The sequence below is a fragment of the Lolium perenne genome, chromosome 2 (genome assembly GCF_019359855.2).
Source record: "Lolium perenne isolate Kyuss_39 chromosome 2, Kyuss_2.0, whole genome shotgun sequence".
NCBI lineage: Eukaryota > Viridiplantae > Streptophyta > Magnoliopsida > Poales > Poaceae > Lolium > Lolium perenne.
Genome location: NC_067245.2, coordinates 20,180,173 through 20,202,916, shown reverse-complemented (window position 1 = coordinate 20,202,916; position 22,744 = coordinate 20,180,173). Strand labels below are relative to the sequence as shown.

Here is a 22,744-nt window from a genome sequence, read left to right as displayed (position 1 = left end):
CACCGAGAGGGCCCAGAGTATATCTATCCGTCATCGGGATGGACAAATCCCACTGTTGATCCATATGCCTCAACTCATACTTTCTGGATACTTAATCCCACCTTTATAACCACTCATTTACGTAGTGGCATTTGGTGTAATCAAAGTACCTTTCCGGTATAAGTGATTTACATGATCTCATGGTCATAAGGACTAGGTAACTATGTATCGAAAGCTTATAACAAATAACTTAATGACGAGATCTTATGCTACGCTTAATTGGGTGTGTCCATTACATCATTCATACAATGACATAACCTTGTTATTAATAACATCCAATGTTCATGATTATGAAACTAATCATCCATTAATCAACAAGCTAGTTAAGAGGCATACTAGGGACTTCTTTGTTTGTCTACATATCACACATGTACTAATGTTTCGGTTAATACAATTATAGCATGATATATAAACATTTATCATAAACATAAAGATATAAATAATAACAACTTTATTATTGCCTCTAGGGCATATCTCCTTCAACATAGAGGGGAATGACGTGTCCAAGTGTCACGCAACCGTTAACCTGACGACATTCGAGCCTACCAAAATAAGGAAGGATAGTAAATTCAATTAATTATGGTCGCGTTTAATTTTAATTTTTGTGAACAATTATGTAGGTAATCACTTAATATCCGTGCAACTATTTTTTTACTAAATCATGGAAGCACTATTAACATATTTATCTCTATTTTAATATTTTGCTAGTATCGCTTAATTTTAACTAAAAAGTAGTAGTGTTTTAAACAAAAAAATAAAACAAATCATAAAAAGGGTTTTGGAAGGGTTTCGCCGCTTGGCTCATTTCTTTCTTCCTCCCCAAACCACAACTGCAGAGCGACCGCCGCACGCACGCGCGCACATCTGCGGCTGCTCGCCGAAACCCTAGTGTCCCATCGCCCAACCTCCCGAATCCTCCATGCTGCGCGCGGCGGCAGCTGCCGCCGCCGCCTTCCCGGCGCGGTTCGCCGCCGCGCCGGCCGTGGCGGCGGCGGAGGAGATGAGGTCGCCGCTGCTCAGGGTCTTCGGGACACTGAGAAGCGGCCGGAGCTCGGCGCTGAGGACGAGGGTGCGCTTCTGCTCCAGTTCCTCCGGGAGCGACTCCGAGGCCGCGGCCGCGGCGGCGGCGGCGGAGGCGAAGGCCGAGGATGCGGTTCCCGCGGAGGGTGAGGCGGAAGGCAAGGCATCCTCCGCCATCGTGTCCACCAACCCCCGCCCCGAGGACTTCCTTTCGGTGCGCCCTCTCTCTCATTTTCGATAATAGCCGCCATGTTTAGTTCCCTGGATCAACCATTTGGTGGAATTTTGTGCTGTAGTAGTAGTAGAATCTGTAATTTGGTTTGAGCTCGGGATGTTTGGTAAATGAACCCTTGATTTTCTGTGGAAGGCGACTTTACGCCAAGAGGGAAAGGATTGGAAAGCAGAGCCAATTAGTAACGGGAGTAATATTCATGAGGCGAAGAGGATAGTGGTAGGAACTTTGACAGAAAAAAACGACAAAAAATTGTGGAACGACATACATATGGTGGGAAATAGGAACAGATAAAATGGCTTATGTATAGTGCTAAAGGAAGTAATGGACTCCCTCCATCCTGAAAAGGATGTCTCAACTCTGTCTAGATTTGTATGTATCTAGACTCTAAAATGCGTCTAGATACGTGCAAATTTAGGCAAAGTTGAGATGATTTTTAGCACGGAGTGAGTATTTATTCTGGGGCCGATGTGATTGATCCATCTGAGTTGTATAGTGAAGGTTTCAAAATGTATTTGAAACTTCCTGTTACATTTCTATTAAACTTAATTGCTACAAGAAAAACTTGTAGAGTGAAGAGTTGCTGTGTGATTATATTTTCATGACGTGTTCTAATAAGGGTGCCCTTCTCTTACTTTACCATAGGTCATAGCACTGCCTCTTCCACATCGACCACTCTTTCCAGGATTTTACATGCCGATCTATGTAAAGGTATGTTGCTGAGCTATTTGGTAACATCTCCTCACTCTGTAATTTCCTTCGTTTGCCTCCTATTGACCTGGTAAATTTTTCCTCTCCTTTAAAAATTCTTTAGGACCCAAAGCTGTTGCAAGCCTTAATAGAAAATCGCAAAAGATCAATCCCGTATGCTGGGGCCTTTCTTGTAAAGGATGAAGAAGGTACTGACCCTAGTATCGTGGCCAGTCCAGATTCAGACCATAAAAGCATTGATAATCTCAAAGGGAAGGAGTTGTTGAAGCGTCTTCATGAAATTGGCACACTTGCTCAGGTAATTGATGATTGGAAAGACTGGGATTGTCTTGTGCTAACATGGTGTTATCTTAATATGTTTTCTGTAACTGGTCTTTGTTGTTTCTGTAGATAACCAGCATCCAAGGGGATCAGGTGGTGCTGCTTGGCCACCGACGTTTGCGGATAACTGAGATGGTGAGATACGTTAAAATCCACTACCATTCAGTTTCTACTAGTTAGAGTCGGTAACTTTGTTTACATCAAAATTCAAAAAAATTGCAGGTCGAGGAGGACCCACTTACAGTTAAAGTTGACCATCTGAAGGTAACTCTACAATGATACCACTGATTCCCATGTTTTCTTTTATTATTGTATCTGCCATTATGGATATATCTAATTCCTCCCTCCTCCACCAAATTGGAAATTGCTGCTCAAATCCCTCACACAGAAAATGAACAAGTGCACTATAGTTTTGTTTGGTGAAGCGAAAGGGAAGTCTGTGTATGATCCTAAGTTCTGCTATAGCTGCGAATTTTAGCTGCATCCATGTAGTACTACTTTATTACATACCAGAATTTAGACCACCCTCCTTTTTCTTATTTTGCATTTGCTCTTCCACCGTTGTGGGATTTTTGATGATTTAGAACTTCTCTAGCTTGTTTCGCATTGTATAATTTTTGATGGCACATGATTAATTCAATCTGTATGCTTAGTTAACCCTGATTTCACCATGAACTAAATGCAAGATCATTTCATTGCTATGTGTTGTCAGAAGATACCTTGCATTTTAAATAATTTAACTTGTCATTCACAGGAAAATACCTACAATAAGGATGATGATGTCATAAAAGCAACCTCATTTGAAGTTATATCAACTTTAAGGGAGGTCCTCAAGACAAGTTCCCTTTGGAAGGATCATGTCCAAACCTACATACAGGTGTGAATTAGGTCCTTAACTTCTTCATCTGTGGATGAATGTATCTTCTATCATTTATTTTTGATTATTGTATCGAAATCATAGAACTTTTCAAACCTGTAAAACACAGCTGGTGTTTTGATTGTTGGAATGATGTGTGAAATATCCAACATAGGCAGGCTAAGCATGATAAGGAATCCTATTAAGTCCTTCCATCCTTTTTAGTTGCTGAAAGTGAATAACAGGTAGTATGATGACTAGGAGAGGCGTAATTTTCTCTCCCGGTTACCAGTCCCTGCTGGTAGTCAGTTAGTGTCAGGCTGTAATGACAATATATAATAGAACTCTAAGCAGTGGCCATGTCAGAGTTGACATAGAAATCCCTGATCATAAATCTAACATGTATTTTCATTGTATACCTAGGTGTTTCTTATTTCTTGGACGCTGTTCGCTTACACATTGACTTTCTGATTATTTTGCTCCTTTCACTTGATTCAGCATGTGGGTGATTTTAACTACCCACGGTTAGCAGACTTTGGTGCTGCTATTTCTGGTGCCAACAAGTTGCTTTGCCAGGAAGTGCTCGAGGAATTAGATGTAAGAAGCTTTTGTTTAACTCCTTTCATTCTACATTTATTTTCTACTCTAAATTAATTCCCTAAGCAATCTGGATGTTTCTTCAAACCTACAAAGTTCTTATCCACTCAAAATTGTATACTTCTGCATTCATTGATGTTTAGAGGACATGGAAACTGTAAATTCCCATGTGCACTGGTCTTATTTGTTCTTCAGTTTGACTTTACAATCTAAATATTAAATTGTGAAATATGATCACTTCATCTACCAATTGAACAGTATTCTCATGGTCATAGGGCTAAGCAGGAGATTACGTTCTTTTGCTTCTTCTCCACTGATCATACTTATTGGCCTTCTTCAAACCAATTTGAAAGCACAAGAATACTTGGTGAAACGATAATACTGGTCCCTGGACTAGCAAACTATGCTCCCAAATTCACAAACACAATCAATTGTGAAAAATAACTATAAGATACATGTCTTTGCACCAGCAATGCAGCACTCAGTTATGTGCTCTTGAAAGAACAATATGTTGTTCAGAGTGCATGCTATCTTTCTTGTCTTCCTTTTTATTCAAATGTTGTACTTGTATTTCTGGAACAGGTAGATAAGCGTTTGAAGTTAACTCTTGAGTTGGTAAAGAAAGACATGGAGATCAGTAAGTTACAGGTAATTCATTGTCTTAGCTCATGTTCTTAGTTTCAACTCTTAGTTAGAGCTTTCTTGATTCTAATGTACTTATACTTTGTCCAGCAAGCAATTGCAAAAGCAATTGAAGAAAAAATTAGTGGGGATCAGCGACGTTATTTATTGAATGAACAACTTAAAGCAATCAAGAAGGTACTTCATTACTCGCTATTTCTTCTACTACGTTGATTATGCTCCTTACAGTCTGATTTTTAAATAATTACTGATGTCTAATCTAGCACTTTTAGTGATCCATGATGCTATTGATTTTCATAAAGTGGTAGAATGACCAATCATTTCATGCCCATGCTAGAACTATAAATTGACCAATGAAAACATCTGGTCTATGCTTCTTGAACCATATGTGCATCCCAAATGTGAAATATAAGAGTTTTAATCTGTCAGGTTGATATTTTATTGGTTCTTCACTATTACTCACCTTGTCTCACGTTTGCAGGAGCTAGGTTTGGAGACTGACGACAAGACAGCATTGTCTGGTTTGTTCTTGAACTGTCACACTTATTGGCAGTTAATGTGTTGTTTATTAATTTTTTTCATTCCACTTCATAATCAACCAACTATCTATGGGTTGCAGCAAAATTTAGGGAAAGGATTGAGGCAAAGAAAGACAAGTGTCCTCCTCATGTTTTGCAAGTCATTGAAGAAGAGCTCACCAAGCTACAACTGTTAGAAGCCAGTTCTAGTGAGTTCAACGTAACTCGTAATTATTTGGACTGGCTGACGGTATTGCCATGGGGAAATTATAGGTTTGCCTTTATCCGCCTTTCTTTGCGAAACATAGTTCAGGGGGCTCAGGGCCTTTATGTACTTGTTTGTCCTTTTGTTGCAGCAACGAGAATTTTGATGTTCATCATGCCCAAGAAATCCTTGATGAAGATCATTATGGTCTCAGTGATGTTAAAGAGAGAATATTGGAATTCATAGCAGTTGGGAAGCTAAGAGGGACTTCCCAAGGTTTTATTTCTCCCTATCATATTCTTTCTATTTTGTGTTTTGAAGTATGCCATTTATATGCAAGGTGTAGATGCTTCAAATGTTATCTTGGCATCCTCATATATACCACATTCATGAACAATGACAAATAAATGATCTGATTTCTCTACTTCATCTTAGCTCACCATTTGGTAAAGCTAGATTTTGAAAGTTGCTGCAGACGCTTCTGATAGACATACTGTAACTAGATTGCTCACTTCGTTCTTGCTAAAATTTGGTACTCCCTACGATCATGAAGAGTGTCATTTCTGACATACATGATCTTCAGAACGTAATGTTAGTCTCTAGGCTTCATTGTAATATATTCACAATACCAGTGAAACGATAATATCGTGAACATACTTGTTTATATAATCTACACAGTGTTTTTGCATGCCATCAATATTTCAGAGATATACTAGTAGCAGTTTAAAGTTTGACTCTAAACAACACTTCTATGTGACTGGAAGGAGCACCTTGCTTCATGTCTCGCCTGTATTCAACCAATGACTTTGTTCATTTACCATTTATAACAGGAAAGATCATATGTCTTTCTGGGCCACCAGGAGTCGGTAAAACTAGTATTGGCCGCTCTATTGCACGTGCATTGAACAGGCAGTTTTACAGATTTTCTGTTGGAGGTTTGGCTGATGTGGCCGAAATCAAGGTACACAACAAATATCCATGTCATGTCTTGTATCAAGTGCCAGTATTGTTTAAAACTAGTTGAGCAGACGCTCGAATAACATTTTAACAATCTTAGGGGCACCGGCGTACCTATGTTGGTGCAATGCCAGGGAAGATGGTGCAATGTCTCAAATCAGTCGGGACAGCAAATCCTCTAGTATTGATAGATGAGATCGATAAGGTACTGTAACAAATTGGTTCTGTTCTATTCGTTTGAGATGCCAATTACTTTGCATAATATTTTGTGACTCGTTTAGACATCAACTACATATTCAACAACAATTTATCTTGTTAGCCACTAGGAAAATTTTGGTTCATGTGCATTAATTCGATTATTCAACTGGATATCTTTGTTTGCTGGCAGCTTGGGAGAGGGCATTCTGGTGATCCAGCGAGTGCATTGCTGGAACTTCTGGACCCTGAGCAGAATATTAATTTTCTGGACCACTACCTTGATGTTCCTATTGACTTATCCAAGGTTAGGCTGTTTCTTTCTCAAGGTCATTTTTTTCATTTTACCTATATATACACTTGGGTAACTTCAGTTTACAGTTCAAAGCAACTTTTTAAAAGTCCCCTCACCAGTTGTAACAGGCCTTATTTCAGTTTGCATCTCTTGGCATATTCATACATCTGGCTGTTACGCTTGGGCGTGCTGCATGCTTGTTACTGTGCTATCACATGCAGTGTTTGTGCTATTAATTGATGTGGCACAATAGAACAATACACTTGACGCCTTGAGAGTTCTGGTTCAGTTAATGTGTCGTAGCTTGTAGACACCCCTGGAGGCAAGATGGAAGAACCATTCTTCTAATTCTTGCCTTCTTTGTTCCTCAGAGGGTCCTTTTTATATAGATGCCTAACAATTAATTCTAGGTGCCAAGTCGTAGATCTATCTAAGATAAACTAACTATTTGGAAGATTATAGATCTAATCCCATAAATGGGAGCTGCCATGGTGGGGCCATGTACTTCCGTAGGTAACATAATGCAATATTGCTTTTTGCCTGACTCCCTTTTTCTTCTCTTACTATTGGTGCTGTTTTGCTTGTGCTTCATGACTCGACTGTCATACTATTTTCTGTTTATGATGTACTTTATCGAGTAAGTTTTTGAACTTAATTATTGCAAACATCATCTAATACGTTGTTTTATGAAAACCAGGTTCTGTTTGTTTGCACAGCAAATGTTATTGATACAATACCTAATCCATTGCTGGATAGAATGGAGATCATTTCAATAGCTGGTTATATAACTGATGAGAAGATGCATATTGCTCGAGATTATCTGGAGAAGAATACCAGAGAGGCCTGTGGCATTAAACCTGAACAGGTATCTGCAGACTAGCTATTCAATTTACTTTATTTTCTAGTATTGGCTATCACATTATAGTTTAATTTTCTACGAAATGGAAGTTCACAACATGACCAAGAAAAACTAGTGATCAACTGATCATGCTTTAATTTTATGATATGTTGAACGCAGTTGAAATCTTACCAAGTTATGCTTGTTAGGTATGGCCTCTAAATTCTTATAGCTTTTTGTGCATTATTGCTCCGCATAAGTTTTCTTCTAATAATGTTGTGAAACTGTGGTCATCGTAATAACTTACCAAATCTAGTTCACTATAAGGCTCCCAGTGGACTTTTCTTACATCGACTTGGGGGGGGGCAGATTCCAGGGCTGTATTTGGAAAACTGTATATGCATGTGGTCTTGTAATTTGAATGCTTCTCAACAGTGTCCAGTTTATTTTTGGCAGATATTTTTTGTCTCTGTTTGCAACTTACTAGACCTGTTTCTGATTTTTTTAAGCCTTTTGCACTTACTCCGTGATCATTGCATAAGTAATAGTTCAACATATCCATCTCTGATTTCCTTATTAAGGTTAACACTCCTGTTATACGGCTTCCTGTCATTAATAAGAACAAAAGGGAAATAATGATCACATTTAATTATGAAATTTGGATGTAACTGCACTAGTTGACAATTAGAGTACGGGACTTCTAGTGATATGTGAAATAGAACTATAAGCCTTGCATGTTCTTTGCAAGTACATTGTTAATTTCAGCAGCTTTAACGGCCCATCTACAAACATGTACAGGTTGAAGTTACAGATGCTGCCCTCCTTGCCTTAATTGAAAATTACTGCCGAGAAGCAGGGGTTCGGAACCTTCAAAAGCAGATTGAGAAAATTTACCGGAAGGTATTCAACATAGTGTTAGCCTAATGATCTTTGATCTATTAGTTTTGGAGCAAGGAGAAGTTGTCTACTATGCTCAATACAGTTTTAAAGGAGGGTGATACAACTTAAGATTAGTGTTTGTCCAATACTAAATTCAAACATCATGACATCTTATTTTTGTGTGTCTGCTTAGTCTTGAGAAAAGTATGTATTTGCACCTTTTTTTACTAGTTCTGCTAAAAGAAGCTATCTACAGTTTAAACTGATTGCAACAGTGTTTAATCAGTCTTCAAGTCATTTCATGAAAGGCTGCTAGTTGAGAGTTAATGCTCCCATTCATACCGTTATTCTGTAGCTCTTCATTAATGAACATAACTTATCCTTCTACATAATTTATACACCCTGTTACCCTTCTTCCAGATAGCTCTGCAGCTTGTCCGCCAAGGGGTATCAAACGAGCCAGCCCAAGTGGCTGTGATTGCCACAGCAAGCGATGAACTTACTGTTGGTGGTAGCGAAACAATGGTGAAAGATGAGAATTTGAAGGATCCTGCTATCGAAGATGCCGCCTTGGTCAACAGTATAATTGATCCTGCCCCTGAGGAAGTTAAGGAGGTACCATTGACAGAAGAAACTCTTGTAACTGAGCAAACTCTATCAGTGGACAAATTGAACACATCAGAGGTAGTATATAATCATCTTTCATTCTGGTTGTGTTTCATATAGATAAAACATTGATAGCTTGATCCTGAATATGGTGCTCTACTGTAACGTGCAAACCCAATGATTTCCATGGTATTTATGTGGTGCTAATTGACACATCTGATGACCTAGAGGTAGCAGATCTGATAAACTGGTGTATTCAAGGAATTGTCTTGACTCTTGAATGAATCTATTGATGTTTCATCAAAATTTATTACGTAAATACTGGATACAATTGTTGGTTTTCGAAAAACCATGGATGCCACTGTTGCTAACTTAACAAAAGTTTATTTTTCTAGCTGACTTAAGAACTGTTTTGAGAATTGATAATGATAATGTATTACAGTACAAGTTTATGTGGGTCACCTATTTACCCAAGTTCTGTATTTTGCAGGGCAACAAAGACGCAGAGGAAGCACAAGAAGAGGCAGCAGGCAAGGCAGTTGAGAAGGTACTAATTGACTCATCAAACCTTGATGATTTTGTTGGGAAACCTGTATTCCAAGCTGAGCGTATATATGAGCAAACTCCTGTTGGAGTGGTCATGGGTTTAGCTTGGACTTCTATGGGTGGCTCTACTTTATACATTGAAACAACGAAAGTGGAGGAAGGAGAAGGGAAAGGTGCACTTGTGATGACGGGGCAGCTTGGAGATGTCATGAAAGAGAGCGCTCAGATTGCTCACACAGTTAGTAGAGCTATACTACGAGACAGGGAGCCGGGGAATCAGTTCTTTGCAAACTCAAAGTTGCACTTGCATGTTCCTGCAGGGGCCACCCCTAAGGATGGCCCTAGTGCTGGATGTACCATGATTACATCAATGTTGTCCTTAGCTATGGGAAAACCTGCCAGGAAGGACCTAGCAATGACTGGTGAAGTAACACTGACTGGCAGAATCCTCCCAATTGGCGGGGTATGTTTCCTCTACTGCTTACCCAAACTTTGTTTGCTGAATCCCTTTATATGTAAAACTGTTGAACTTTACTTATTCACCTAAACCCCGATTCATTGATTACAATTACTCCTGAAACAGGTAAAAGAGAAGGCCATTGCTGCACGGCGAAGCTCGATAAAGACAATCATATTTCCATCAGCAAATAAAAGGGATTTCGACGAGCTTGCTCCTAATGTGAAGGAGGGTCTCGAGGTTCATTTTGTTGACACATACAGTGAAATATACGAGTTAGCTTTCAAGGGTGAGGCAGAAACAAGCTAGCAAGCAATTCAGGACAAAATGTTCAGATTGCACTGAAAACTTGAAGAAGTTTGCAGCTAGACCATTCTTAGCAACATGAGGAGTAACTTATTGTTGTAACCAAATTTATTTTTTTCTAGTGCTCCATGTGGCAATGAACTTGAGGAAATTTTGGAAAAATGTTTGTAGTTAGGTAGCTGAGGAGGTTATCTCGAATAAGAAAGAAATTTTCTTTTAGGGAGAACAAAAACAGAATGTACAAGTTTTGCTTTGTTTTTTCACAATTTTTCCAATGTGTTATTATGAACTTTGTTGGTATCTTAGAAGATGGGATAAATTTTATTTTCTCATATTTGATGCGCAGAGATTTCAGTAGTTACAATTCAAGACCTGGTGATATGTCCATTCCCAGTTTTGTTGTTGTCAGCACTCTAGGGGTCTTGACTAGCGGAAATGGTGAATGGAACCTGGGTGCCCGCGCACCCATTTACGAAAAGTTCAAAAAAATTCTATTTAAAAGTTCTCAAAAAATGTGAAGTAAATTTTTGCATGTAGATATTATGTTGATACTTACTCGTGTGTGTTTTCACGGAAAAATACTATTGTGTGTGACCTACACAAAAATGATAAAATGCAAATTCCTATTCCTGTGAATAGTACAAATTCCTGTTCACTATTCTCATTTGGACATTTTGTCATTTTTATGCAGGCCACACACAATGGTATTTTTTCGTGAAAACTCACGAGTAAGTATCAACATAATATGTACATGCAAAATTTTACTTCACATTTTTTTAAAATTTTCAAATAGCATTTTTTTGAACTTTTTGTAAATGGGTGCGCGCACACCCATGTTTCATTCGTCCGGGTCGGCTATCAACTTTTGTACAGACATCACCAGGTTTTGATTAACAACAGACAAATCCACTGGTAGGCATCCACGTGTATAACGAAGGAATACACATTATATATACTCGTACCGCCAGTTGCAGTGGTCACCGGTCCGCCGGCGACGGCATTGCCCCCCGGCCGTGACTGGCCAGGCAGCGACCTTGGACTTAGCGGAGCAGCTTGGGTGCTGAGTCGATCACGTTCACATCGAACCCGCTAAACAAAAAAAAAAATCTCGCCTAGCTAGTCCACAGTTTTTTTGGAATACCAACAATTGCGTATTTACATAATAAATTTTTGTGAAACATCAATAGATTCATTCAAGAGTCAAAGAGAATTCCTTAACACACCAGTTTAGTGGATCTGCTACCTCTAGGCCAATCGTCATCAGATGTGTCAATTAGCATCACATAAATACCATGGAAATCATTAGGTTTGCACGTTACAGTAGACACCATATTCAGGATCAAGCTATCAATGTTTTATCTATGCGAAACACAACAGAATGAAAGATGGTTATATACTACCTCTGATATGCTCAATTTGTCCACTGATAGAGTTTGCTCAGTTACAAGAGTCTTCTGTCAATGGTACCTCCTTAACTTCCTCAGGGGCAGGATCAATTATACTGTTGACCAAGGCGGCATCTTCGATAGCAGGATCCTTCAAATTCTCATCTTTCACCATTGTTTCGCTACCACCAACAGTAAGTTCGTCGCTTGCTGTGGCAATCACAGCCACTTGGGCTGGCTCGTTTGACACCCCTTGGCGGACAAGCTGCAGAGCTATATGGAAGAAGGGTAACAGGGTGTGTAAAGTATGTAGAAGGATGTTCATTACTGAAGAGCTACGGAACAAGGGTATGAATGGGAGCATTAACTCTCAACTACCAGGCTTTCATGTAATGACTTGTAGACTGATTTTTTTTTGCGGGGACTTGTAGACCGATTAAACACTATTGACAATCAGTTTGAACTGTAGATAGCTTCTTTTAGCAGAACTAGTAAAAAAAGGTGCAAATACATACTGTTCTTCAAGACTAAGCAGACACAAAAATAATGACAATTTTAGTATTGTACAAACACTAATCTTAAGTTGTATCACCCTCCTTCTTAAACTGTATTGAGCATAGTAGACAACTTCTCCTTGCTCCAAAACTAACAGATAAAAGATCATTAGGCTAACACTACGTTGCATACCTTCCGGTAAATTTTCTCGATCTGCTTTTGAAGGTTCCGAACCCCTGCTTCTCGGCAGTAATTTTCAATTAGGGCAAGGAGGGCAGCATCTGTAACTTCAACCTGTATATGTTTGTAGATGGGCCGTTAAAGCTGAAGAGCCAATGAGGAATCTTCCTAGGCCGTCAATTAGGGCAAGGAGAGCTTCATCACACATAATGCAGGAGTACGATTGGCTCAGAGAGCCAATGAGGAATCTTCCTAGGCTGCCACAGTTCTTCGATCGTCTTGAGGCTTGGTTTCCATGCCCCCCTGGACGTCATCTGCCGGCTCAGGAACTCAGGCTGGTGGTATCCAAGCCCTTCAGTCCTCGTCCCGCTGCTATGTCTACCAGCCTGCTGCAGGGAGGGAGCCAGGAATGAAATATAAGGAGGACAATATTAGTATGAGGAGGCAGAACTAACTAAAATCACACAATATAAAGATGCTCTTTTCTCTATGAGAAAGAATAAAGCCCCGGGTCCCGATAATATTCCTATTGAGTTTTACCAACATTGCTGGGACATTGTTAAAGGTGATATCATGAATTTGTTTTATGCCTTCCATGAAGGTTCCCTGGATGTTCAAAGGCTTAACTATGGCATCATAACCCTCCTCCCAAAAATCTCGGATGCCGAGAAGATAACCCAATATAGACCTATCTGTCTTCTCAGATGTATTTACAAGTTGCTCACCAAAGTTCTTACTATCAGGGTGGAGCCTTTCTTGCATAAAATCATTAGTACTCATCAAAATGCCTTCATAAAAAATCGCAATATTGTTGACGGTATTATGTCCCTTCATGAATTGATGCACCATACTCACAGTAAGAAACATACGGGGATTATCCTCAAACTTGATTTCGAAAAAGCCTTCGATAAAGTGAATTGGGAGTTTCTCCTTGATTGTCAAAAAGCTATGGGCTTCGGTGATTTCTGGTGTAATAGGGTCAAGCAAATCCTTCATAATGGTACTATCTCGGTGAAGATCAATAATGTGATGGGTTCTTATTTTCAAAGTGCAAAAGGGGTTCGGCAAGGCGATCCTCTCTCCCCCTTTCTTTTTAATTTTGCGGTTCAATGCTTAACAAAAATGGTCCTGGAGGCCCAGGCCAATGGCTTGTTGATTGGTTTAGCTCCTGATTTGATTGATAAAGGGCTGGCGATAATGCAATACGCAGATACTGTCATATGTACATCACATGATTTGGAGAAAGCTTTAAATCTCAAACTCCTCCTTTACATCTTTGAGCTGATGTCCGGCTTGAAAATAAATTTCCAAAAAAGTGAGCTGTTCATCATAGGAGGTGATAATACCATTGCTGATCATTACTCTTCTATGTTTGGTTGTCAACTTGGTACTCTGCCTATGAAATACTTAGGGGTCCCTGTTTCCTTTCGCAATCTTAAAAACTCTGATCTTGTTTTTATCAATGATAAATTTGTCAAGAAACTGGATGACTGGAAAAGTGCCTCCTCATCTGGGGGGAGATTGATCCTGGTGAATGCTTGTCTCTCAAACCTCCCTTCTTATATTATGTCGCTGTTCCTTTTAAACAAAACTTTCATTGAGAAGCTTGATAAGCATAGAAGGCGTTTCCTATGGCATGGTAAAAAAGAAAGAAAAGGCTATTATATGGTAAAGTGGTTTAAAGTTTGCCGCTCAAAAAACAAAGGTGGCCTTGGGGTCAAAGACCTTCGGAAACAAAATATTAGCCTTCTTTGCAAATGGTGGTGGAAGCTTGAAACACAATATGGCTTATGGCAAACTATTGTCAAAGCGAAATATTTGAAAAGGAAAACGATAACGAGTGTGACTCCTAAATTTAATGACTCTCCATGTTGGAAAGCACTTATAAAAGTAAGAGATACTTATCTTGCGGGGAGGAAAGTTTCCTTAGGTAAAGGCAACATTTGTAGGCTTTGGAAGGATGCCTACATGGATGATGTTCCTCTGTGGGAGCTCCACCCTGCTCTTTTCGATCTTTGCCAAATGCAGGACTGTACAGTCCAAAAATGTGTTGACAGTAATTATGTCATTCCTTTTCGGCGAAGGCTCCATGGAGATCTGCTCGAAACCTGGCACCTCATTACCTCTAAGCTTGAAAATCTTACCTTATCTGACACCACAGACAAAATCTCTTGGAGTTTAAATAGAAATGGTATCTTCTCGACCAAATCTGTTTATAAGCTCTTGGAGCTGCCTTTAGCTGGTTCACATAGTAAATGGATTTGGAAAGCCAAAATACCTTTGAAAATAAAGATTTTCATGTGGCAACTTTGCAGAAATGCCTTGCCTACCAGAGAGAACTTGAGGAAAAGGAATTGGATGGGTTCCCCCTTATGCTCCTTTTGCAATCAGGTTGAAACTAATGATCATCTGTTCTTTGCTTGCAATACGTTCAAAGTGGTCTGGGGGGTTTTGGGATCAACAATGGGTGCTAGTTGTGGTCCAACAAATTTTTGGCAAGCGATGGCTTGGTTTCATAGATTTTGTCCTGGTTTTGAGAGATTCTTTATGATTTTGATTGCCGCTACTTGCTGGGCCATTTGGACAGTAAGGAACAAAGTGACCTTTGATGATCATGTGTTGAGGTCCCCTAGTGAAATCACTTTCTCTTCTATTGCTCTGTTGATGTATTGGGCAGGGTTACTGAAGGTCGAGGACAAGAACCATCTGTTGATGGGAGCCCAGAAGATGATGACAGCAGCTTCGTCCATCTACGCTTCGCGTTCCAACTCCGCTGCTCCGGGGCAGATGCTGATGATTACTGAAGCTTGAAGTTACGCCTGATGGAGTCCTTCCCTTCTTTTGGCTGTTGCTTGGTTTGTACCAGAGTTGATGTGGTAGTTTCTATCTTCCCTGGCCTTTGTAGCGTTTGGACCATCCTAGTCTCTTTGTCCTTCCATGGGGAGGTTTATGTTGAAACTCTAGTCTTATATGTATGTGGTATCAGGTTTTTGTCCCATGGCAGGTATTCAATGTCGAATACTTGCAGTGGGTTTCCTGATACTGCACCAGCTCGCTTCCGTTCTTCATACTCCCCTTTCTTCATTGTAAATAAAGTGACTATGTAAGACTTGTTATTTCCGTTATTGCAATGGAAAGGGGTGGAAGCCCGGTTGGAAAAACTAAAATCACACAAATAAGGAGCTATTAGGCTTGTGTTCAAAGAAGAATCATGAGCATAGGGGGGCTGCGCCCCCCCCCCCCCCTCTCCCCGTCCCCCCTTGTCTCCCTCCCTGGCCTGCTGGTACTGCGCCAGCGGCCGAGATGCTGTTGCAAGCACACGACGGACATCGTCGGCGTAGACCCTGCCCCTGATGGCTGGGAGCACGACGTACACCCCAGCACCGTCAAGCACGTCGTCGGCTAGCAGCGCGGCTACCTTGGCAGCAGCACCGGTGGAGACGAGCCACGCGTCGACGACGAAGTGGCACGGGTGCTCCACCATGAGCTCGGCTACGGACACGGGCTCTCCCAACGCCCGGACGGTCCCGTCCGGCATCACGATCTTGGCGCCGCTGCCTGCCGAAGCGAAGTTGCCCATGACAACGGGAGCTTTCGGGAGTGTGGTGCCCTTAGACGAGGATGATTTGGAAGGTAATGGCCGCCATTAAAAGAGCTCGCGGTTGAGAGGTTTAGTTAGTGTGGAGGCAAAAACCATGGATGCCACTGTTGCTAACTTAACACAAGTTTATTTTTCTAGCTGACTTGAGAATTGATAATGATAATATATTGCAAGTTTATGTGGGTCACCAATTTATCTGAGTTTTGTATTTTTTAGGGCAACAAAGCCGCAGAGGAAGCACAAGAAGAGGCAGCAGGCAGTTGAGAAGGTACTAGTTGACTCATCAAACCTTGACGATTTTGTTGGGAAACCTGTATTCCAAGCTGAGCGTATATATGAGCAAACTCCTGTTGGAGTGGTCATGGGTTTAGCTTGAACTTCTATGGGTGGCTCTACTTTATACATTGAAACAACGAAAGTGGAGGAAGGAGAAGGGAAAGGTGCACTTGTGATGACGGGGCAGCTTGGAGATGTCATGAAAGAGAGTGCTCAGATTGCTCACACAGTTAGTAGAGCTATACTACGAGACAAAGAGCCGGAGAATCAGTTCTTTGCAAACTCAAAGTTGCACTTGCATGTTCCTGCAGGGGCCACCCCTAAGGATGGCCCTGGTGCTGGATGTACCATGATTACATCTATGTTGTCCTTAGCTATGGGAAAACCTGCCAGGAAGGACCTAGCAATGACTGGTGAAGTAACACTGACTGGCAGAATCCTCCCAATTGGCGGGGTATGTTTCCTCTACTGCTAACCCAAACTTGGTTTGGTGAATCCCTTTATATGTAAAACTTGCGAACTTCACTTATTCACTAAAACTCTAATTGATTGATTATAATTACTCCTGAAATAGGTAAAAGAGAAGGCCATTGCTGCACGGCGAAGCTCGATAAAGACAATCATATTTCCATCAGCAAATAAAAGGGATTTCGACGAGCTTGCTCCTAACGTGAAGGAGGGTCTGGAGGTTCATTTTGTTGACACATACAGTGAAATATACGAGTTAGCTTTCAAGGGTGAGTCAGAAACAAGTTAGGAAGCACTTCAGAACAAAATGTTCAGATTGCACAAGGACTGAAAACTCGAAGAAGTTTGCAGCTTAGACCATTCTTAGCAACATGGGGAGTAACTTATTGTTGTAACCAATTTTTTTCTAGTGCTCAATGTGGCAAAACTTAAGGAAATTTTGGTAAAAATGTTTGTAGCTAGGTAGCTGAGGAGGTATCTCGAATAAGAAAAGAAATTCTCTTTTGGGGAGACAAAAACAGAATGCACAAGTTTTGCAGCCTTTACAATTTTTTGTGTGTTCTTATGAATTGTTAGTATCTTAAAAGATGGGATATAAATTTTATTGTCTGATTATTTGATGCTCAGAGATTTCAGTAGGTAGAGGCCTGGTGATACGTCCATTCGCAAATTTTTGTTGTCGGCATTCTAGGGGTCTTGACTAGCACCTTTTGTACAGACATCACCAGGTTTGATTAACAACAGAAAATTGTACTAATAAATCATAGTGCCTGTGAACCAGTTTCTTCGTTAGAACTGCAGATTAAGCATTGTGCTTTGATGCACGGATGAGACGTCACTGCCATGATGCAGCGACAGAATAAGCATAGGCCTTCAATCCCAACTCAACGTCCACGCCATTTAACACCAGGCAGAACCTCCTACCTAGGTAAGTTTTACTGTTACTTAATTAAGGTCTACAATTTGTGACGTCTTGCTATGTGTGGTGTCCAGTTTGTTAGTATATACTCGTATAATACTCCCTCCGTTCGAAAAAGGAGCACGATTCAGTGAGAGCATCTTTCAGCTCAGGGCAACCGTGGTCCATGGGTACCTTCTGACCATTTTCAATAGAGCCTGCAGATGAATAAGTTGAGATATGAGGATTTTTATTTTTAGAAACATAAGTTGAGATATGAGGGTTTTTATTGTTACAAATATAGTACAGAGGCTGATGCTGGTAAACACACACGAACTCTTCTATGAACGTATACACAACCTAGAGCCTGCAGATGAGTAAGTCAAGAGATGATGGTTTTTATTTTTACAAACACGGTACAAAAGCGGATGCTGGTAAACAACTAAACATGCATGTACTCTCACCCTATGAAAACACATACACACACCCTACATAGCTACTCCATGAGTATCTTGGAGAGGCTCGGCCGGTAAATCTTGAGGTTAACGAAGTCACCCGGTGCGTCTCACTATCGGCAGTCACATCACCTACAACTAAAAATATCATGGATTCTTGGATTAAATCTAATGAAATGTGAACATACCTAGGCCAAATCCAGGATTTGAATCTGGGTGAGTTGATTTCACCACAAGGAACCTAACCATCTAAGTTACGCTTAGTTTGTCAGCGAGAGATGATGGTATCTCAGAGCTATGGTTCAAGACAAAAAAAGATTTAAGCAATTTAACACTGAATAGAAGACCAAAGCATTATGCTGTTTTTATTGTTGAAACATGGAGCAACGACATCGGAAATTCAATACTTACTAAATTGACAACATCAACTTACCATTCGTAATCACTTTGATGCAAGTCTGAATAAATGGGGGCAAACTGTGCCGGGTTGAGCGCACAGGCAGATCTCGTGTGGTAGATAGAGCTCCATTATAGCCCGGACATACTCTATTTTTTTGCAAAATATAAAAATCTAGCTTTTGCAAACCTCTTCTTAACACAATCAACGGAGTGGTAAGCAAGGATGTAGTGATCACGGGCGAGCAAATACTTCCGCACATTGTACCGGTCCATGTAAGACCGATGATAGAGCCGCAGATCCCTACCTAGTTGCAGTTACTAGTCAGTTCATCTTAAGACAAGGAGAATTGGTTACGGCTTTTACAAAATGACAAGACTTAGGGGGAGAATGATGAATAAGTCATTGTATTCTGGTCTTTGTGGAGCTGCTGCAGCACACACATGTTCCTGTGGACTGCAGCACACACATGGTCCTTTGTGAAGGACAGGTGGTTAGGATAGGATAGCATCCCTGATCTTTGACTGCTTTTTAGAGGCATCAAGGACTGGCAGTTAGCATCTTTCAGTTAGCATCTTTAGACTAGCATGTTCTGGCTGGCTAGCAGCTATAAATCTGTAGCCCCGTGCCCTCAGTTTGGCATGGCATTGTGTGAGATGTGTGTGAAATAAACCAACGAAAATTGCCCCAACTCTCCTAGTGTCATCCTCTTCTTCATGAAAGTGAGGCTAGAGATACTAACAATATGCAGACTATCTGCAGACACCCAAAATACATATGGATATTACTAATATCTAATATCTATAGAGTAGAGTAGAAAATACCTTAAGGGGGGTGCTTTATTTACCTTGGTTTTGAAGATTGAGTCAGCATCCATAGCTGAATTGATTAAACTCTCAGAGAAGATCTAATGGACAGATCAAACATATTAATCTTGTTTAATTTCGAAGCGTAGACAAATCATGAAGATAACCTTCTTAATGCATGAAAACCTATATGTTGTGTTGTTGAATAATAAAGGAAGTAATTGATGAACAAAACATCCCTGGTTACTCACAGTACATGAGTACTAAACATAGTTTGACAGGTTAATAAGGTACTTGTTTCAGAAAGCTAAAAACATAGCAAACATCGCCAGTGAAGTAGATATGATTGCAACAGAAAAAATATTGACTAACCAAGCCAGAGAAATACAGTAGACGATGAATGTGAAACTGGTTTCATCCTAAATACATATCAGAAGCCAACACATCATATTGGTCCACACTATTGAGCAGACTGAAAGTATCCACAACTGGAGTTAATGATTCATCAACTGCGGCGACTGTTACTGATGGCCCCATATTAGAAGCTAGATGAGAAAACCACACAAATGAGGTGCATCAATTCTAAATTGGAGATTTTCTTCATTGCGCCCACTTTTACAACATTTCGTGACCGATAAACAGCAACAGATTGCCCCTTCAAATGCTACTATACCCGCTAAAAGACGGATTCCATGTAATGGTTCTGTTTCATGAAGTATAGCTAAATAAACAGTTGGATGGTTAGTTTAGGCCAGGAATTGAATCACTCATGGCACTACAATTGTCTTATTTATCATGAGTGATGTGTTTTAAACTATTAATCAGATATACACTTCTCTGAAGACACGAACCTGTACATAAACTATCTAACTTGGTCATCGTGGAGGGCTACCCTTTCATCTATTGTCGAGGAGGGATCTATGTCTAAACCACTATATCTTACAAACTTTTGCTTGATAGAAAGATAATACCAAGTCAAAAATAAGTCGGTGGTGTACAACACGGCATGACATTAACTTCAGTGTACATAGCTGGCGTATGATTTATTTGAGTGCAAGATCTGACCTGCAATACATGAGGTAGGGGCTCAATAGAGGCAGCCTGCCGCTGGCTTGCTGCTCGAGGAAGGGCAGCAGCTGCACCAGCAGGCAGCAGCCGACATGACTGTTTTCTGCAACTTATACCCAATAATGGTTGCCTCAGATTTTAATGTAGTAAGAAGACCCCAAGGGTAAAAACTCACAAGATCAAACCGTAGGATAGCTGGGCATGGCGTACAGCAAGGGAACATACCAGATGGACCGTCTGCGGAGGCGGCCAGCCAACCTCGGTTTCCTCTCTCCACTCTTTAGTGACCCTCATCCTCAAGCAGCCGTCAGCATCCTAGTTGTCCGGCTCACGTCGACAACAGTCCGGCTCGCTGCTGAGAGGGGGCGGGGCAGGGCGGCTTGCTAAATTATTCAGGGCATCACATGCAGGCTGAAGAACACACCCTCACCTTTTGTGCTGGTCTGCAACCAATGTTTCATCTTGTGTCTGCATTAGCAATCAACATTAACGAAGAAGGATAAGACACGGATTGAACGGTACAGCAGCCCTCTAGGTGCCCAAGAATCAATTCGTCAAACAACGATTCAAAGTATGATGGGGTGCTGTCGAGAGGCACGGGTCGGGAGAGAGTACTGAACATGCACGCCGGAATTTGGCCGAAGATAAGAGGAAATAAGGAGGAGATAAATAGATAGCACTGACCTGCTCGCCCGCGTCGGTCGCTCCAAGCCGTTCTGAAATCGTCATCCTCAAGGCGCTAGAGCGCACGCGTCATCAAGATCACGCTCTGCTCGAATCCTCGAACCAACCAGCCACCGCCTTCCCTCGGGCATCACCACGCCAGCGAATAGGATTAACAATATTACCCAATTCATCAGGAACCACATATAACGCGAAATCGCCACCAAACCTTGCGACTCCTGCCCGCTCCCGGATGTAGAACGTGAAGACGGGGGCTCCCGTCCCGGCGCCCCCACTTCCGTTGCGGTGCTGCTCGAGCGGAGGAAGGGTTTGATTACCCTGCCGCCAATGCGACACCATCGACTCGGGATCCGCCCCCATCTGCAGCGCCGCCCCCAGTGCCTCCAACCCGCACTACCCCGCGGCCAGCGGAGCCCTCCTGCCACGGGCTGGAGCACGATTTCGTCGGTGGCATTCGTGGAGAGGCCAGGGGCGCAGAGGACCAGCTGTCTAACTGCTATCGTGAAGAGATAGGAAAGGTGGATGGCTAAGCAGATTGTGAGGAAGGGTCTAGATAGCACGTGTCGGGGAGACATGGCTTCATGTTAAGATCCAATCAAAAACTGCTCCATTGTTCTATTCTACCACGCCACCGCTTTGATCAAATGACCCAGTGGCCCAATGACGGCAAAACAGCCGGTAACCCGTTGCCTATTGACATAAAAGAAAAGAAAATGAAAAGCAATTACTCTACAACAACAACCATTCTATACCAAAAAGGGAAAACGTGTCACGTAACTATTGCAGGAGGAAGAGATAAATGTGTCCATCTACAGTAGCTGATGGCATCAGATGGCGAGAAGTTAACCAACTTTTATATAGGGTATAATGTTTTGATGATTTTTGGTCTATACATTATTGCATGAGACTTTTACTGTGGTTTCTTAGTGAGCCTTTTTACGGTACAATTTACTTGTCCCAGGGTGAGTAGTATTGACGCGGGGTAGTTTAGGCAGGTAACGTTTTGTTTTTTTTTTCACTGAAAAAGGGCAGCCTGGTCCATGATTTAGGGGCCTGTCTATCCCGTCGACAGAGCACTGACAGAAAGAGAGAGAGAGCCGCCGTTGTCTCGCACGCCCCAGCTGCCGCCCTGCCGTCGCTCGCACGGCCCCGCTCCGCCGTCTATCGCACGCGGCTCCGCCTCCGCCCGCCCGCGCCTCCCTGTTCCCCATCTCCACGCCTGTAATAGCAGTGCTAGGATGTCAGTGGAGTGTGTTGCCACCGGGAACCGACAACAGTGTCCCGTGCTAGAGGAGCAGACGCCGGAGTGGCCGCTGTGCTGCGGTGAGGAGCAAGCGTACGCGACGGCGTGCAGCCTGGTGCAAGAGGTCGTCAGCGCGCCCGGCACCAGAAGCCTCGCCGCAGCGTATCCGCGTTGGGCTCCTCACCAGCAGGTAGCCGGCAGGTCGGCGTGCAGCGAGCTCGCCCACGTGCCCGGCACCAGCAGCCTCGGGCTCCTCGCAGGCATGTCGGCATGCAGCCTGGCGCAAGAGCTCGCCCACGCGCCCAGCACTAGCAACCTCGCCTCGGCGGTGTGAAAGCGGCGGGTACGCCTCGGGCTCCTCGCCGGCTGGTCGGCATGCAGCCTGACGCATGAGCTCGCCTACGCACCCAGCACCAGTAGCCTCGCCGCGGCGGCTCCTCGCCAACAGGTTGGCGCTGTGGTGGCTCCATCGGCGGTGCTCGGCGTGGAAAGAGGCGGCCGGGCCGAGAACAGCGATAGGGGCGGGAGATCAACTGCGGGAGGAGCGGATGGCTAGGTTGCCGCCGAG

At 42.1% G+C, this 22,744-nt stretch overlaps 4 protein-coding genes across 4 annotated transcripts in view; 3 read left to right on the top strand and 1 right to left on the bottom strand.

Annotated features, from left to right (window-relative positions):
• Window positions 1-22,744, top strand: part of LOC127331407 (uncharacterized) — a 200,450-nt gene that overhangs the window by 152,990 nt on the left and 24,716 nt on the right. The gene's annotated exons all lie outside the window — the stretch shown is intronic.
• LOC127331411 (lon protease homolog, mitochondrial) lies at window positions 858-10,552 on the top strand. The gene is made up of 20 exons (XM_051357561.2): window positions 858-1,273; window positions 1,937-2,002; window positions 2,106-2,300; window positions 2,393-2,458; window positions 2,546-2,587; window positions 3,078-3,200; window positions 3,678-3,776; window positions 4,359-4,424; window positions 4,509-4,595; window positions 4,900-4,939; window positions 5,038-5,209; window positions 5,293-5,417; window positions 5,972-6,102; window positions 6,199-6,303; window positions 6,487-6,600; window positions 7,286-7,453; window positions 8,225-8,326; window positions 8,726-8,989; window positions 9,402-9,920; window positions 10,041-10,552. The coding sequence occupies exons 1-20, from the start codon at window positions 959-961 to the stop codon at window positions 10,221-10,223; spliced, it is 2,982 nt and encodes a 993-aa protein (XP_051213521.1). The 5' UTR covers window positions 858-958; the 3' UTR covers window positions 10,224-10,552.
• Window positions 11,478-15,860, bottom strand: LOC127330885 (uncharacterized). The gene is made up of 4 exons (XM_051356953.2): window positions 15,558-15,860; window positions 12,821-13,108; window positions 12,293-12,669; window positions 11,478-11,878 (listed from the first exon to the last, which is right to left on the bottom strand). Exons 1-3 carry the CDS (start codon window positions 15,858-15,860, stop codon window positions 12,481-12,483), a joined length of 780 nt encoding a protein of 259 aa, XP_051212913.1. The 3' UTR covers window positions 11,478-11,878; window positions 12,293-12,480.
• Window positions 16,333-16,914, top strand: LOC139835413 (lon protease homolog, mitochondrial-like). Its single transcript, XM_071825263.1, has 2 exons — window positions 16,333-16,611; window positions 16,732-16,914. Exons 1-2 carry the CDS (start codon window positions 16,333-16,335, stop codon window positions 16,912-16,914), a joined length of 462 nt encoding a protein of 153 aa, XP_071681364.1.